Consider the following 19096-nt stretch of genomic DNA (forward strand, 5'->3'; position numbering starts at 1 on the left):
GGCACTTGCAATGCCAAGAAACAATCGTTAAGGGTTTTTCTGTTGGAGGAGGAGCCTTGATTTGAGCCAGGTCTCATCAGCCAGAGCTTTGTTTTACAAAGACTTCAAGGCTACCTCTTACAAACACCAAATATACTAACTTTGGGTATGGTCCAAGGCAGCAGGATGTTGACCAGTCGACTTACTGCTGTCAGGTTTTAGCAGTGAGAACAAGAAGTATCTTGCCAGTTAAGACTTGGCTGATTTGCTAACAAGTCTCTTAATAAAAACTTTATGTAAAAGGGAGATTGAAGTTCAGCAGTCAAAATTGTCTTTTGGGGTACTGACATCTGCTTGTACATAATTTGAAAGGAGTCACAGCTCTCTCCCCCCTCTTTTCTGTGATAGGTTAAATATCTTGTATGTGGTCGTGCATGTTAAAGCTGAGCACAGTGTTTAAGGCATCTTTTTCCTAATTACAGGTTCCATTTTCTTAGCACTAAGATGTTTGACAAAATGCTTCTAGACAGAGAGGTCCAGGATAAAATGTCTAATCTCTAGGTGTGAGAGGGGGAGAAAACGATGAGGTTTGCGCAGCAAGGTTGGCTACAGGGGTGGTGTCTGTGAGAAAATGCCAGAAGCTACCCCCATGTCTGAGAGCTAATGCCAGCTGGCTCAAAGATGGGCCTACCACTGGCTGGCCAAGGCTGAGTCCATCAGTGCCTCTGGGGTAACACATTTAACGGGGGAGAAAAAAAGTCAAGAACAATTGGAACAGAGAGAGGAGTGACAATGTGTGAAAGGACCAACTCTGCAGACACCCGGGTCAATAAAGGAGGGGAGCCTGTGGAGGACACCACACCAGAGCAGGTAGGTGCCTGAAGGAAGGCTCTGATCCTATGGGAAGCCCTTGCTGGAGCAGGCTCCTGGTAGGACCTGTGGTCCCATGGACAGAGGAGCCCATGACAGAGCAGGATTTCTGGAAGGACTTATGAACCTGTGGGGGACACGCACGTGAGCAGTTTGTGAAGAACTACAGCCCATGGGAAGGACTCATATTGGAGAAATTCATGGAGTAGTGGTTGGAAAGACCCTTTTCCATGAAGATTAAGAATCAAGTCTGGATTTAACGCTGAAGTGGGACTTAAACTAGGTTAAGGTGAGTGTCATATAGCTTTATTCCCTGGTTTATTGGCCTTTTCTTTTCAGGATCATTTTTTGAAGGTTGGTTGGTTGGATTTTTTTTTGACTTAGAAGAAAAAACAAAAGCAAATTTGAAAATCTTCCATATTAGAGGGAAATCTGTCTTCCATTGGTTTTTGAATCCATGTCAGAAATTTATGACTGTAGACTTAAGGTAACTACAACTGATCTTTCCAGACTACTCAGAGTAAAGTTACAATTAGGCAATCTGAGTTGAAGTTACAAATCGAGTAATGATGGCCTATAACCCTGAGAGTAAAAATTGGTTTCTGTTTTGACATACTCTTCAATGTATGCAAGGATCCACAATCTTACCCCAATGCCAACGTTAATAATGGAAGCCTATTGTCCCTCTAAAGTAAGTACACCAGAGAAGTTGGATGCCTGCTGGCAGAGAAGCAGGGCTTGTCTGCTTCTGTGTGACTGCTTGAGGAGTCTGTATTAATGCTGTGGCTGTTGCCCTGTTTGAAACTCAGATTTGTAGAGCTACAATAGTAGGATGCTGAGTGGACTCTCTGTTAGTGAGAATATCCTCTATATTGAAATACCACACCTCAGAACTGAGATGTGAAGAAAAATGCATTCAGGACAAAAATAAAAGCTAAAAAATTAATATTCAAAAGCAGATAACACTCTGGACCTGAGCTCTGCAAGGTGCTCTTAGGACTCTGCTGAAAGATAGTGATTGTAGTGATAAAACTTAAATTTTATAATTAGGGGGGTGAATGTTCTTGAAGGGTCATAGAAGTAGGAAGTGCAATGACCGTGTGCCATATTTCTGAACAGTATTTGTTTAATACACTGAAATATATTTTTACATGAGAACTGATTGTAATATTTTCATAATGGAAAAACTAATCATTAAAAACTGCAGAGGCATAATGAACTGAAGCTATTAACATTTACTATGGGTTTATTTCAGTCTGGACTCTAAACATGCCCAAACACACATAATGGAAGAAGAGGAGGATAAATCCTGGAAAGGTATTAAAAATAAATAAATAGAAGGGAAGAGAGTGAGACAGAAAAACACCTCTTCAAATAAATCAATTGTAGATATCTGGGAGATCAAGAAACATTTTATTTAAGTGTGTATATATATACACACTTTCACACCCATGCCAACCCCTGCTTTATATGGTGATTGAGAAGACTGATTCACTTCTCAGTGGGGTTGGGGAAAAAATTCTTATACCCACGTGTTGGGACTTACGCTTAGACCTTTGTTGTCTCTTTTGCACTTATACTTGCTTATAGACATAGATCTTTCTGGTGTGTTTTCAGAGGATGTTGTGGGTGTGCTCACTGGAATTTGTTGAGAAGAAAGTTTTAAAAGATGCAATCTGTATAGTTGGAAATCCAAGTCCTTTTTATTCCATGCTGTTTAAAAGTTAGACCAGAGTCTTTCTGGTGTGTTGACATCTTTAGAAACATCTAAATCAATGATTCTTTTGTGAAGTTACATCACAGTTTGTATTAGTCCTGAAAGCAACTACATTAGCAATTATAGCAAGCTACCTCTCAATGATGCTGCTCTGTTTTGTAGAGAAATACAAGTATGATGTAGCTACTGTATTACATCAGTTCTTTGGATATTTGTCCTTTTTGCCTTCAGTAGTGCTAATCAGTTGAGAGAGGAAATTAAGAAGTATGGAGGTGTGAATAAAAGAAGGAACCTTAGAAGCTGAGATACTAAATCAGAGGTTTCTCTGCTACAAGAGTTGCTGAATTAAGAAATTCTACAGGGTAAACCTGACTGCTGCAGGTCCCCAGCTGATCGGCTGGGGCTGGCACTGCTGCCACCCCAGAAGAAAAATAAATGGCTTAAGACTGAAAGCAGACAGGAGGATACCACCCTGGAGAATACTGGACTGAGAGGCAAAGGCACTTCAGCAAGGCCTTGCACATTTTGAGGTAAGTCAAATGCCTTAGCAGCTCTGGAGCCTGTCTAGCCTTAGCCTGCCTTCATGGCTCGCATTTAAACCATTGAGTGGTGGTATTTGTGCATGTTTAAGTATGTTGTTCAGCAACTAATTCCCTCAAGAATGAGTGCTATTTGCTGAAAATTACATTAGAACATGGGGTTGCTAATTCTTCATTCAGCTTGTACCCTGACCAAGGGCGTGCTCACTGTAACTTGTAACATGCAGAGGGTGAATAGGGCAGACAATGGAAATGCTGGTTTTGTCTGTAACCAGAGCGTTCAGCTGTGTATGTGCAAGGTGGCTCAGGCCACTCACTATTCACTATTTTGTTGCTGGTACAAAGAGTGGAACTCTCCCTTTTATCAAAAATGCTCAAATCTGAACTGATAGCAGGCATAGGCTAGCTCTGTTTGACTCCTGAGTAAAAAACATTTTGAAACAGAGGTCCCATTTAGGAAGGTGATGGAAAGGCCTGTGCCACTACTGGAAATAATCTACCTACAGCTGTGATTGTCCTCTCAGCAGAAAGAAACAAAGACTGGCCTATGGGTGTTCCAAGTGTCTTTACAATGATTCACATTTTTTAATTGATGATAAAACCCATGCAGAGTAATCATCAGACAGAATCTATGTGAATCAAATGAAGTTTAATAATTAGATGATCAGAAGAAAGAATTTCCCTGAGCTTCTTAATGTATTTTACTGCTACTGCATGACAAGTGTCTATAGGATCAGTTTAGCAGCCTTTGGTTTACAGGGCAGGTTAAAGGTATGACTTCACATATATGTAGTTAAGCAAGCTTGTGTTAGCTTGGGTGCAAAAGCACAGTGTGAGTACTGCATGGTGTGTGTGTTGTGCTTCAGTGGATTTTGTTTGTGTTGAAGTCTGAACTAGGTTCCTGTGTCACTATTGGCTGGTTTGTAACTGGGCTGGGTATGACTAAACAAAGCACAATGATACCTGGATGTTTTTCTAGGGGCCTTTACTAGAGAGCTGTTGAGGAATGTTTGGAAGTGTAATTTGTAGCAAAAGATGCTTGATGTGAATAAATGCTTAAATTCCTAGTTCAAAAGGAATTTCCCACATGATTTCAGGTATGCAGGTATCCTTGATGTATCATCAAGATAAAAGTTGCCAAAGACGTTAAGGTGTGTAGATTTGTTTTGTTATTAGCATAAGCATATCAGTAATGAACATATTTCTCTTGATATCAAGGCCTTACAAACCTCTAAACTGCCTTTAGAACTTCAGCAATGATGAATTAGGCCCTCTGAATTCAGAGGACCTCAGGAATGTAATGAGGAGCATTTCTGTACAGGTATAATGCAGCCTAGAAATGAGTATCACTGATACTGCTACCGTAAGAGTGAAGACAGCGTGTCACTCTGTGTTGTGCTTTCATTGTCACTTCATCTTTTCATTTTATGCTGGTGTGATTCGTCTGATTCACTTCACTACAAATACATCTGAAGTATTTCAGCTGTATGTCAAGAAGTAGGAATCATTGTAAGGAGAAAGTAATTTGGTAGAGCTTCCCAGGAGAGGGTCACAAACGAGAAGAGTTGGTTTAACACCAAATGGGTGTGGAAGTACTTAGTTCACCATGAAAAAACTGCCATGGTTGAGCAGCATATAGAAATATAAGAGGAACTATTCACAGGTTCTGTTAATCAAGTGTAGTAAAAGCCTCATTCTTGGGAAAAGAATATTTTTGATCTGAGGAGAAAGACCAGCTGCTACAATCAAACACTTCCTGATTTGATTTTTTTTCCCTACTGTAGTGCTTACAGGTTGCAAGTTCATTTACATAACTTCATTTGCATCAGCATTTAAATTACTGGTTTTTGGTCAGAATATTAGTGATCTAGATGTACTAATGTTATTTGTGCTTATAATTAACTGAATGTGAAAGAATTCATACTTAGATTTCTCCTAAATGCAGGCATATAAATTTCTAAAAAAGAATCCTCCCAAAAGCCCCAACAAAACAAAAGGAAGAACCCCAAAGACACCAAACCAAACCTGTCCCTAGATGGGAAAGGAATTCTAAAATGGGTATTTTTGTCCATGCTGAGTGTTAACCAAGTCTCTGGCAGACCTTGCAGTGGGAATGTTGCCGGCGCATTTCTGTAGTTAGGTTGCTACAGGCTCAGGCACGCAGCCGGTGTGTGAGCTGAAGAACCCCTGCCTGGCTTGGTGTGACACGTGCTCCTGGTGATGGGATGTGGCACTAAATGTGAGGTCTTCCCATTCACAGTGTAGCTGCCTCTAGTCCTTGTCGGTATCAAAACACAGAGATGGGCTGAGATGTTACTCCAAGATTCATGTTCTGATTTAAGAAAGCAATCTGGGAACGTGATGGGCTTGGCAATTTCATTTCTCCCCCCTTAAAGCACAAATGCATACAGAAATTTCCCTTTAAGTGCCTACGAGCATCATTTAAAAGACCTGGAAGCTTCTAACTCAGATAAACTTCAAAATTTATAATGCCTTATCAGCTTTTGGATCCAATCTAGAATTAAAGCAGAGGGATTTTTCCTCTGATGCTAATTGACCTACATGAATTAAAGGAGGGTTTCAGGTTTGAAGCTCCAGTTGGATTACTGTTTTACTATTTGTAATAGTAAAATTCTAATCATGCTAAAAAGCCCAAAGGTTGTATGGCTGTATTCAGACAAGTAAAGCTCACTGTCTGTTCAGTTTTGGTCTCTGAGGAAATAAAAATTAAGGCCACTGAGCTGATGTCAGTTTCAGGTCAATAATTACAAAAACAGTATCAAAAGACTTTATAACTGTAGTTATAAAACTGTGAGGTTCTGTGAGATGTGGAAATGTAGTTAAATAATGTGAATAATTAACCCTATTTGCTGAAATGTAAATAGTAGTGTAGGAAGATTTTTAAAGTCCTAATCCTGCATTCCAAATCTTCCCAGGGATAGGACAGAAGTAGTTTTAAAGATCTCCCATCACCATATTTCTCTGGGTATAAAGATCATCTTGGCTAAACCTCCAGCTCTTCCTCAGAGGACTCTGAAAACCCAGTCTATCCTCACAGCGCTTGGAGAAGGGCTGAACTTCCAGAAGGGCTGTATGTGCTCAGTGGAACTTCCCTGTTGCTCCGAAGCCAGTCCTTCCCCACTTGGCTTTTTCCTGGTGATCACTCTGTTGTAGGGACCCTTGTAGGGACTGTTGTATGACCTGTTGTCATAATCACAACCAGCTGGGATGCTTTTAGAGCACACTGTCTACCTCCTACCACTGCAGCAAAGAACTCCCCAGCAGCCCATGAAAGACTGTTGCATTGGGAGAAGCGCTTGAAGCAAGCAATCGGTCTTACAGGGCAAACCAGCCCTGGGCTGCTGCCTGCCAGCCCAGGGAATTGCCCTGAGTGTCAGAGAGATGGGCTAAGGAGGGAATGGGTGGGAGATAGCTGGAGGAGGTAATCTTGGTGACAGCTTTGCCAAAAAGGTGTGTGTAGGAGGACAGTGGAGGAAGAAGAGAGTTTGGAGGAAGATGCTGTTGAACTGAAATGAAGGAAGACGCCTCAAAAAAAAAAAAAAAAAAAAGGGATGATGAAACTTTCCAGAATCTAAAGAAACAAGAGCAGTCAGCATGCCTGGGCTCAGGGAAGGACCTGATGTGTGTATGTGTACAGAGCCCTGAGGTATTTGAGAGATGCTCACAACAGCTAGTAAGTGCCTGCAATCGTGTCTATAGTAAATAAAGGAGTTGGCATGTGTGGTAGGAGGTACTAGGCAATAACACTTGCAGGAATATCTCTAATAAAAGTAGAAAAAGGCCTTTGCTATAAAAGGTTTCTGAGAATAAATCAAGGACGATACAGCATAGAAGACAGAAAATAAGCAAGACTAATAGGGCTGGGCAGCTTGTACTGTCCTGGTAGAAGCTGTATATTAAAGGCTGTGCAGGACCTAGTGAAACTGGGGAATTTTTATAGCCATTCGGTGTTATTTTTAAATTCTGATTTAACAATTGCTATTTCAGGGGAAACCCACACAGAGTGGCTTACATCTATGGAGTATAGCCTGAAAGGGGAGTCTGGATTTAGAGAAACATGTACTTTGCAAGACATCTATTGTTCACTTGGATAGAATTCATAGTATGGAAGCTGGCATTGTGTATTCTCTAATTTTGGCTGGCCAGGAAATATAACAAAGATTGCTTTGCTGGCCTTTTAGCCTTTTACAAAGTAAGGCAGGGCTTTTAAGAAGGGATGATTAACTGGGAGGGAAGGGCAGGGGTATTGCCCTACCTGAAAATGTCTTGTTCCAGCTCGTGAGTCCGTTGTTGGTCCTCCTGATTCTGCTTTTGCATTTCTTCTTGCTCCTTTGGGGTGAGAGAGCTAAGGCCATCCAAGAGCCACTTTTCTCGCAAGGCTTTTTTCTGGTGGGAAAAATACAGACAAGTAAGCATGGCTGAAAAGTTGGGCTGGTCAGTCATTTATGTGATGATGCCATAGGCGTGATCCACGTTCTTGTGCTGTATCTAGTGTAAGGCAACTTGATAACAGTGAGTGTCTCTGAAACAGAAATACTAAAAAAAATTTGGATTTTGAGATTGACTTTAACCCAAACTCATTAAAAGCTATGTCCCATTCTGTTAGCCCACCCAAGAAAACACCTGGGGGATGTCAGTTGCTACTTATAACTGATGAATATTTCTAAGTGGATCCAGTGGTGTCTTTGTTCTTAAAGCAAGAGTTGCATGAAAGTGTCCCTACTACAGACTTGTTTCTAGGGTCATGGCAATGCAGGAATTTCTGGATGTAAAAGATGAAAAGTTTCTGCAAATAAGGTTGTATAGGAGGAAGAGATCTCTAGGGAGTTAGTGATGCAATGCTTTCTCTGGAAGTCACAAGAAACTTGGGTAATTATGGCAGTGATAATTGTGGTAGTGAACTCATGTTTCACCTGGTGAGGATGTGTGGGGTTAAGAGTGGGATGGAAAAGGTGAAGTGTGAGTTGCTGATGTCTGGTTAGTGTTTCAGAAGATCTGCTACATGTTTAGAACTGCTGTTGTGGATGAATTCTGGGGTTTATGTGTTCAGATCCTGACCTGTTCAGTGCCTGTGGAGTTCTTTCTGTACAGTAGTGCTGTATGAATAGGTGCATTGCATGTGTGCAGATGAGTGTATCTCCCAGTTGTGTTTTCAAACTGTGGAAGATGTGGCTATATGGACTGATAGCTTCCTACAGCTGCTTTACAATATTAAAGGTGGCATCTGAAAGTCATCAGAGCTCTCTAAAATATTCCTGGTGGAATGAAAGGATCACGGAGTTAAGTCCATATTTGCAGGCTAGAGGGTATAAACCATGCAAACTTTCTCATGTTCTTTTTACTCCCTTCAGTCTAACTCAGGAACATAAATCCAGTTGCTGCCTTGGGGAAGAACTGGGAGTTGGGGGCTCCTTAGAAAAACACTTTCAACAGGGAAAAGTAGCATGTGTATAAGGTTTTTAATTAACTGAATTTTCCATTTGTAATTTAGGTTTTTCAGGCTGTCTGATTTCTATGCTAGGTTTTTATGGTTTTCCCTATATAGTTTTTTTTAGTTGTAAGATGCAGATGAAGATTAAATTGAATTTTGGCCACGCTGCTGTGAGGCAGAGCTGTACCCAGCACTGGTGAGAGCTGCATTAACCTTAGTGCTGCATGCAGTGCCTGTTGGAATCCCTGCCTGCATCCTGTGTGCAGAGGCACTCAAACTGTTGCTTCCTCAAGCGTTCTGTGTACTGTATACTTTACATGAAGTCATTCATGAGGCTCAGGTGATGGAGAATGCATGTAGGGCCTGACTGCAGTTAAATTCAAGATTCAACTTGCTTGATGTCTGTCAGACGTGATGTGGTAGGAACTGTGGTTAAAACAGGCTTGCTGGGAATTCTGTGGCACTACACAGTACGACTTCTCCCCCCCCTCCACCCCCCCCCAATAGGAGCAATGCTTGCAGTTGCCTTAGCCCTCCAGAACAGTGTTCTCTCAACACGGGATCCCAGGAACTACAGACTCTCCTGAATCTTGGCTCTGGCTGGCAGTGCTTCCTGGCAGTTGTGTCTTAAGCTCAAACAAAATAAATGCAGATTTTACAGAATAGTTCTGCTTGGTCTGGTGTCCTTACAACACTTTTTTTGACCACAAAATAGTGTTTTTCCTCAAGTTGGAGAGAACACAGTTATTAATTCCCTTTCAACCAAGCTGTTAAAAATTTAGTAAGTGAGGCTCCTAGGAAAGTGGCTGGAACTGAATTAGTCTAACATGGCTCTCCTAAAATAATTCTGTAATGCTTTGTGAGAATTACAGGGGAGCTGGCACTGTAGCCCTCTGAAACTGATAGCAGGCATTGAAATCAACAAAAGCTGTGCTTACCTGTGAGGTTAGCCCCAAGCAAACAAACTCCCTAAATACAGACATAATGCAGTAGTGTTGTTCTTGCCTTTTCCTGCAATAGTTCACTACTGCTCCCAACAAAATGCCATGGAATCTTTGTGACTTAACTAGCCATTTCTGAAAGAATGACACATGGGGTAGTTAGGAAACAGCCTTTGAACACCAGACTGTTCCAAGGCTGCTCTGCTGAGGTGTCAGCACAAGCCAGGGCAGGAGCAGCTGCTCTGGGGCTCTCAGGTTCTTTCTGCTGTCCAATGTTTCCTCCCACTGTAAAGCATCTCCAGCATGAAGTTGTGTATGTATTACAGCTGAAGGCACTTCCATTTTCCTCTAGGCTCTGTGCTTTAAGGGAAGAGGGTACTTACACCCTGGGAATGGCCAGTGTTGGAAAACAATCGCTTTCTTTTCCAAGTTCACGGCCACACTGGGAGTGCTGTGACAGTGTTCTGCAAATCCTGTGAATGAAGTTGTATGCATCCTCCAGGTTTATAATTCTCCTGTAGTCTTTAACAAGGCTAGACTGACACTGAGAGGTTCATCCTTCCCTGGAAGGCACGGGTGTTTGGGGTTTGTGGGTCTTGCTCTCCCAGTGGTATGGCAGTTCACCTGCCGGTGGTATGGGGTGCTGGGGGAGGCATACATCTCTTCTGTGGTTTTCACAGAGGATGTAATTCAACACTTAACTGCTGGAATAAGAAGGTGTGTGACCAGCACCTACAAGGCAATGCTAATGGGGTTCAGGCATGTCAGAAACCAAAAACTTAATAAGCTAAACTAGAAGAGCTCTTGTAAAGTATGTGCAAATTGGTGCTGACTATGCTTTTCAAGGAATTCTGTATGGTCTTTTCCCTTGGTACTGCCATGAGAAGGATGCTATGTAGGAGGAAGAATGAACTGTTGTTTATCTAGAATTACTTGAAGTTGGAATTTCCCCTGTACCTTCACTAGTAGCCCTCATTATCCCTTGCATTTCCATGAAGCCGTATCCATACCGGTGTTTGTATTTGCTTGCGTGTCCTCTACTTTGGGTGACAGAGGTGCACATGCAGGGAATAAATATTCCTTCTCCAGTATGGTGCTGCCAGGTAACAAAGACCTGTTGTGATGCCTCATCTGTCTCATTCTAGCAATAAGTTATCATGGGGACAGCAAAAAAAGTCACTGGAAAGCTAAAGCAGTGATTCCCATTTAAAAACAAAAATAAAGTAAACCCCCTAAAACCCCCTGCAAAACAACCTTCTAAGAAAGCCTTTGCTTAGGGCTATAAATAGGAATGAAGGACAAACTGAGGAACTGGATAGCGATATCCAGCTAACATCTATGTGACAGTGAGATTTACTAACCTGCAATGGTTTCCTAAGGGACAGGTGTGAGTTGAGTACGTCATGGAGCTCTAGATTTCCCCACGAATAACTGCTGGAAGCATCAGCCTGACTCACTAGGGAAATGAACCCTCAATACATTTTACAGAAGCACCTGAAAGTCTGGGAAGTCTAAACATGTTTTAAAGTGACTTTTGTACCCAGTTCTTGTGGCGTTTGATTCCATGGAAATACCTGAATTAGTCTGCAGCACAAATGCTCGTTAAAGGAAAAGGCTTTTAGGTCTTCAGGAGGCTGTTTGTGTAGTAATGTTGCATCTGAGATTATGTGCCTGTCCTAGTGCTCAGTTGGGAAAAGGAGCCTCCATTTTGTGTGCTCCAAATAGCTACCAATATGTATGCATTTCTACATCATACATACATGTTTAAACACATGCTTCATCTCTCTTTGCCAGTTGAATGTTTCTCTACAGATCATTGATTTGCCTCATGCAATATGACTGATTTTATTTTTTAAACTTTTCTGATGATATCTGTGTGATTTTTCATAGATTGGGCAAACAAATCACATCCTCTGTTCTCTTCCAAAGGAAGGACATTTCAGAAATGTTTTCCCAAGAGTGTTTTAGCCTCTGTAAAATTCCAGAAAATATCTAGAATAAGTGCAAGGTGGGTTTTTGTTTTCTTATTTTAACTTGATGGTGCCTATTAATGTTGGCTGAAGGCATGTACTAAGTTAGTAAGGAAACTGCCCTATGGCTCTGTGGGCACACAGCGGTAGTGAGGATTAGCAGGTTGTCCAGTATGGATCAGCTTGTCCTCCTTAAAATAAGGGCAAAAGAGTCATTCTGGAATTGTAGGTGTGGAAACTTGAAAGATAAAATGAAATATTCCATGTAACCATATATGAAGATGGAGGAAAACTGTCAGGTGTTCACTGCTGGTTAATTACAGGATTTGGAAAAGATACTCCCCTGTTTTAGGTAAGACTTTACAAAATTGGTCAAACCTGTCCTTACGATCACTACCTTCCAACCAAACCTAAGTATGGGTGAGTTCTGCGTTGGCTTGCCAGGTCCAGTGGGCTAGTTTATGGTAACTTCTCATGGGTTTGGATTGACACAAAAGAGGAGGGTGGATGAAACCTGGGATCAGGTGCCTGTTTTGAAGAGGAGTCTGTTTGAAATGTGCTCCTCCCACGTTTGCTCAAGGAGACACGCCAGGCTCCTACTATTGCATTTATTTTACATACCCTTTTAATTAGGAGTGGCTAAACTTTTTCAAGCAAGATCTGTTAAAGAGTCTTGCTTGTTTCTAGAAGCATCTCCCTAATTGCTGTGTACTGCCAGACTGCAATAGACATTTAATGAATGGAGGTGTTGGGTGGAAATTGCTGCAGCTTCAAGTGTCTACCAAGGTGGATCTTTTTGTTTCTTGGTAATTTGGACTTTATAATCCGGAGTTTACCAGGCTGTATGTCAGGATAATATTTGCAGTGTATATGCTTTTTTTATTAAATATACAGAGAAACAGAATTATTTTACCAGAGTGTCATTAAACTAGCTGATAAAAGGCTACAGCCAAATAAAAACAGGCAGCTTTTTCCAGAAAGAAGTTCAGTCAGACCTCATGATTGTGCTGTGCCCTGTACCAAGCGAGCTTGCTTTAGAGGAATTAAGAACACACCCAGCCTGAAATGTGAGTCTGAAGTTTCAACTCTGAGTTATTCTTGGTTATGATCTCATTTTACGCCGTGAAAGCGATCAAATAACATTAGCTCCTGAGTGTAAATTTTTTTTCAAAGGGTGATGCTTATTAAAGTCAAATGGAGTTCTGGCAACACTCCAAAAAGCTGTGAAAATTTGACAGTAAAAGCATGACTTGAATGCATGAAGATTTGCATTCCAAAATCCGAACCCTTTATTCACGCTGAACAACTTGGGGCTATCTTTAGCTATAGAAATCCAACGCTTTACTCACTTTTAAATGCTGGTGTTTCATTTTCTCCTCTTCCACTTTTAGGCGCTTTTGTGTAATTTCTTCTTGCAGTTTCCTTTTGTCCTACAGATTAAGAGAACAGTCAAACTTTTTATAGAGAAATTATTTGTGGCTAAAAAAGTTTGTGCTCAGCAAGGTGCAATCAATCCATGCAAATAAAGCCTTGTTTGAAAGCTTACATGGTGCTCAAGTGGTGCATAATTCTAGCAGCAATAGTTTGTGGCCTGTGCAGGTACAGTTCCCACTACTCTTTCTCTGACCTATGTTTAAACATGTCAATGACCACAAAGCAGAGGTGATCCGATTTAAAAACACTGTTGAGAAGAGTAGGGGAAGAAAACAGGAAGAAATAATATTTGAGCACAATCATACATGCAAAATGAGGTTGCAAATGGGTCCTGACCAAATTTCCTAAGGCAGCCCACACATCATTTAGGAGAGGAAAGAGTCTGCAGGGTCTGCACTGAGCAGCTGTGATACATCGCTAAATGAAACAGGCGGTTGGTGAATCCAGCACTGAGCTTATGTATCTTGAGGCTAATAGCTGAAATAAACAGGAATAGATAAAGGCCAAGAGATGTATTAGTCACAGTGGTGAAGATGAACACAGAGAAATGTAAGCTTCCTGTAGGTTCTTAAAGAAATTGATCTGTGCAAAGGCTGTTTTTATGGCTGCTAAGCTTCAGAGGGGAAAATATCCAGTAGTACTCAATATAATGGTGCCACTGTTAACCTTTTTGCTGTGGATTATGGAAGCAGGGGAATGGGTGAACAGTCTCTAAACACTGGTGACACACGAGCTTCTTCCATCTTCCTAAAGCTGCTGTCATGCAGAGTATCCTTGTGGCTCCACTGTGTGAGGCCAAGCACTGATTTAGCAGTTTGTGTCCTCACCAGTCGGTGGGAAAGGAACCGTGCCAAAGGAAACTACTGTTTACAAGCTGTATTAATAGGCTGTTTTCTTGGTCAGCCTTAAGTCTATAAAATCCTGTTACTGGACATGGAAACTTTTGCACTTGTTTCTCAGCAGGACTTAGGGAAGTAAATGTAATCATCCATGTTTGCTGACCAGAGGCTAATCCCCATTTCCTTTCAGCTGGAACAGGTTGCGGATAGGTGTGTTTTAACAGTCTGTTTTCAGCCCAACGTGGTTTTGGAAGGAGTGAAGCTTGTCATAAACATAGGAACAGACTTGCCCTTTTCAGCTCAACTGAGGTACAAGCTGTGAGTGAGGAGTCAGTGAGAAGGGAGTGCTGGGCATAAGGCTGGGGGTTGTCCTCTACTGTTTCCCTGGGATTTAGAAACGGGAAAAGCCATAGTATGCTTGGCTGAGTCACTTCACTGTTACTGGGAGTTAGAAATGAGCAGTGTGGCCACAGGCTGTAGGGACACTCTGCAGGACAGTAGGTAGAAGAAACCAACTGGCTTTGTGAAGATTGAGGCAGGACTACAGGCTGGCCACATGTGACTGATGGCATGCTGGGGTTCAGAAGATGAATGAGTGTCAGTGAGATCTTCTCTCTCACAGTCTGTGAAGTGCAGTAGCCATCTCTAAACACCATCTGTAGTTAGCAATTTTTCTTCAGTGTTAGCCTGTTTCTTTAATAGCCAGAGCAGGTAGGAGTCTTGCCTCAAGATACATGCTACCTTCACCTCTGTAATGGTTTCGAGTTTTGCCAATGCTCTTGAATACAGTTAACAAAGCCAGTGATTCCAGGATCACTATGATATAAAGTTTTTCTGCAATGTCCCTTTACAGAGACTTTATCCAGGAGCTGCTACGCTGGATTATACTTAGCTAGTTCTGATTTTGGAGTCATAACATCTGGTCTTTGACCTTCACACCTTAATTAGGAAACATTCCTGATCTCATTGTTCTAAATAACCCATCATTAGATGATCAAATTGAAATCAGCTTTTGTTTACAGACTGTTACAGGTCTTGAGGGGAAACAGCTTTTGCTTTTTTTTTTTCCTTTACGGAAGGTCTGGACAACATTCTTAGCCAGAAAATAAACCTTTACTTGCTTTATACTATAAAAAGTACTCTAAGTAAATTTAAGTATTACTTTTATAGCAGTGGAGATGTGTACTGAGTTTGGGCAGCCTGAAATGACAAGTGGTACATGAGAATTGTATGCAGGAAGAAATCATAATGTAAAGGCACAAAGAACTGCATCTTAAACTTATTGTGCTATAAGGAACTTACTTTGCAATGAAACTTTTGCCTGTTTCTCTTATTAGATGTCTAGAGATTTATTTTCATCCCATATTTTTTCTCTTAAAGTTTTCTACTTGTATCCTTTGGTGTTCTAGGATGTTTTAATTTTTCTGGTTAGTAACAGACATCCATTATACAATTATCCAGATTAAACAGGTTGAAGTAGATTAACTTTCCTTGACTAGATATATAAAAGACAAAGCTCTAATGCTAGAAGCCAAATTCCAGGGAGATGAATGAAGAACCTGGTGTCGCTAGAATAATCGTTAGAACCTGTCGGGACACTTCCCACAGTGTGTTCTGCTTTGACTGCAAATCATGTCTTGCTGTACAAAGCTGTGATGGCACAAGTCATGGAGTAATTGTTTATTTCTAGATAGTGAAGAGATCCATGCTTCTGCTCAACTCCACGCTCTGCCCCTGTAGAGAACTGGGTTGCTGGCAGGAGTCCTCTGATCCCCTCTCATTGTGCTCCTGCTCAAGTGAGCAAGACTCACTTTTTATGAACAAGCACCTGCATCTCTTCCTCTCTGCTGTGCATCAGTGCACAGTGAGACTTGAGCCTTGGTCCTAATCTCCACTTCTGCTGAAACATGTAGGAAATGTCCCTGGCTTTTGAGCAGAGAAAAGAATTGTGTTCTAAATTGGATGTGTCTTAAAAGGAGATGCTTCTGTGGAGCAGTGTCTTGCTATGGACCTTGTGTGCCAAGTCAGTTACTCTGTGTCAGTGTTCTTGGTCCCCATGGCAAGACCAATGGAGCAGCTAATATTTTAGCTGAAGAATTTTTGCCTTCATGTAATTTTCCTGAGTTAAAGCTTGGTTATTGAAGGAGCTTATCTAGAGGTATGGGCACTTTATTCTGTTAGCATGAGACTGCAGAAGTGTCATAATTCAAATCTATCATTTTTGTTTTCCAACAGGATGGATGATTTAATTAGAGATTAAGCCTAAGGTTCCTCTTTGAATGTTTTGTCTCAAGATGTTTGCCACAGCAAATACTTTTTTGTATTTTAAGATACAAGAGTCTCTCAACAAAATGGATGCATTTTATGTTTTACTTGTTATATTCTATGTATACCAGCAGCAGGTGGAAGCCTTATAAGAGAAAACTGGTTCCTTTTCAGAGCCATGGGACCATTGAAATATTAAAACACTAGCAGTAATTATAATAGGAGTTTTCTTTTTGCTTTGCTACATAGAGAATATATGAAAAAATTGGAAAACCCACCATGGCTCAGAGAGCCAGATGCTGTAGAGGAACCAGGAATTAATAACAGAAGCCAATCAGCTCTTAGTGATCTGATTGCCCCTTCCTGTCCTCTGTTAGATCCTTTAGGACAAATATTTCATGGGTAGGAGTTGAAATTTCCAGGTGTGTTGCTTGGGACAAACCTTCCCAGAGCCACTGAGTCACCTGCGATTGCAGTTGTAACATGTTTGTTTTCTTGGGCAACTTGTATTGCAGATTCTTAAGCCTGATGATGATTTCACCTTATTTAGGCTCCTTCATTTCTGCAGTGCAGTATACACTGAGTGTTTCAATTAAATGCTCTCAAGTGATGAAAGAAGAGAGCAACTAGTTCCTTTATACAGCAAGTGTCAGGAATGCAGGAATGACCAGAACCCAAATAGGATTTCGTAGTTCCTGTAATGTAAGATGCTGGAAGCTGTCACAGTTCCTTAAAAACTAGTTCTCCACTCTTGGTCTGGATGTAAAGATGCAGCCAGAGGACACTAACCCCAGTACACTCATAGGAGACCTCATCAGGCCAGCGTGCTGCCCCGTTTCTCCTGCCAGGTACCAGGAAGCGTAAAGCATCTCAAGGCCTGGACTTGACTGGAGTGCCAAAACATTTCTTATCTTTTGAACCCACACACTAGAGACAAAGTCCAGGCTATGAGGCTCTCTCAAACACCATTACATTCAAACAAACGTGCTCTAAACCCTCTGAAACGCTTCATGTTACCTCACTGTGGGCTCGAGTCAGGGCTCGAGTAAATAGGATAAATGTGCTTGTTGGCTTTTATCAAGTATCATAATTAAACCCCAACCTATTCAACCTGCTTCCATTAATGCCTTCTCGCGTTAATTTTAGTTCCAATATGGTATTTTTAATTCTGCCCACCACTTACTCAGCTACTAGTGTTTGTTTCACAATTAATCTATCATGTTGAGGGTGAAAAATACTTTTGTTGTCATTATTTGTTTTTAAAGAGTGCTGGTGACAGCAAGTATTCCTTCTGCAGTTTTCCTTTTGTCCCAAAGGGCCAATTTTAGTTTCAGTTTTAATTCTTTTGTAACCAAATAGATTTCAGTGGATATCAAATCAGAGGAGAGTTTGGATTGAGCCATTTTTGTTACATCAGGTTATATTCCTTAAAAAAAAATAACTTATAAGTTTTCTTTAAAGCACAATAAATCTTTTGAATCAGATTTCCCTTTAGAAGAGAAACTGAAAATATTTTCTAATATCTTCAGCATAAAGTTTTCAGAGTCCTTTATTACCCCTACCCCTCCCCAACCCCACCCTCAGCACCCCCTGTCCTGAAAACTGACAGGTAGGAATGGATTAAGTAAAGCTTGTCCTCTTTTACTTTTCAGGCAGAAATATTTATGATAGATCATCAATAATTCAAAAATTATATTTAATTTCACAATGCACAGCTAAAAATCTTTCATCTCCCAGTCTTGTTGTGAAATGGGAAAATATATTGGCTCTGGAATTCTCTAGCTACCTTTTGACCTGCTGTCCTTCAGGCAAACGCTCAGTTGAGAAGACAGTATTACGTATTTAGACTGTCCCGTAGTGATTTGCACCCAGACTTTCACTGCTGTGAGTTTAATTTTAAAGTGCAATATAACCTATAATAAAGTCAGCACAGGCAACTTTGCTGTCTTAGAGCAATAGCTTCTAAACCAGAATTAAAAAGTAGCAATTTCAAGCAAACATAAGTCTCTTTGTTTCTCTGAGCTGGGATAAATCATTCCTCAGCAAGCACACAGTAGCTCATTAACACAATACGACTCCTAAGTGGGGTTTTTTGTTTGTTTTTTAGTAGTGAGTTATATATAAGTACTTACTGTTATGGCCTGGAATCTTTCTTTCAGCAATTCAGTTTCTTCCATTCTAGAAATCAAAAACAGACAAGTAGTGAAGGAAAATAGGAGGAGACCATAAGCAGAAAGCCTCCTGGTGGGGCTGCAAAAAAAAAACTGAGGTGAGATTTGATCCAGTTCCAGAGCAGCAAGAAGGCAGAATTTTTGACTTGTCAGGAGAGTCCCTGAGCAGATGAGCAGATCAGCCCAGACAGACACATGTAATGAGGGTGTGTGGAAGAGGCAGACGTGGAGAGCGCTGGCATGAGTTGACTGACAAGTTGGAACAGTGGAGCACAAGCCCTTTTCCTTCAGAAGCTGCCAACTCTTTGTTTTAATGTGCTCAGTTAGCATGCCACTGCTGCTTTAACTGTTAAATGCCCAAAACAGAATCTTCCAGGACCATGGTAGAAGTAAACTTTTGTTATACTCCTGTTTCTCTCTCTTTCTTTTGATTATGCTTCTGGTTATAATCAGATATTTAAAACTTAGTAAGAATTCCATTTCTTAGGAAACTTAATTCACCCGTTGTGTTTGAAACTCATGTAATATTAGCACTGGAGGTGGCATGGGTTTTCTGAGATGGCAGTTCCAGTTTCCTAGATGAAATCTGTAGAGAAGCTGCATTTGTAGCTGGAGGAATATTTTAGAACTGCCAACCTAAAGTGAAATGAATTTAAGCAGCCAGGTCTGTCATTGAATGCAAGTGTTAATCTCTGCAATTACTGGTTAGCTATCTAGGACTCAGGGGAAGCTTTGCCTAAGTAAGGATTTCAGGATCATCATTTCAGTGTTACCAAGATGACTCTAAAATGCCAGAGGCTCTCTCCCTGGATTTCTATTCAGCTGACTTGAAGGATTTGCTTTTTCTGCTGTGGGCTTCTGCTGAAAGCAGCATTATGCTCCTTAAGGGATGGTGTACGTCTTGACCTTTCTAGTTACA

General features: G+C 41.0%; 1 protein-coding gene across 1 annotated transcript in view; it reads right to left on the reverse strand.

Annotated features, from left to right (window-relative positions):
* Positions 1-18273, reverse strand: part of PALMD (palmdelphin) — a 28342-nt gene extending 10069 nt beyond the window's left edge. Inside the window, exons 1-3 of the mRNA XM_084266370.1 lie at positions 18139-18273; positions 12818-12898; positions 7382-7512 (exon numbers count right to left, since the gene is read on the reverse strand). Of these exons, the coding sequence (XP_084122496.1) occupies positions 7382-7512; positions 12818-12898; positions 18139-18183 (257 nt within the window). The 5' untranslated portion in view covers positions 18184-18273. The remainder of the gene's footprint in view (positions 1-7381; positions 7513-12817; positions 12899-18138) is intronic.
* Positions 18274-19096: the final 823 nt, after the last annotated feature.

The sequence above is a fragment of the Gallinula chloropus genome (assembly GCF_964237585.1).
Source record: "Gallinula chloropus genome assembly, chromosome: 6".
NCBI classification, from domain to species: Eukaryota; Metazoa; Chordata; class Aves; order Gruiformes; family Rallidae; genus Gallinula; species Gallinula chloropus.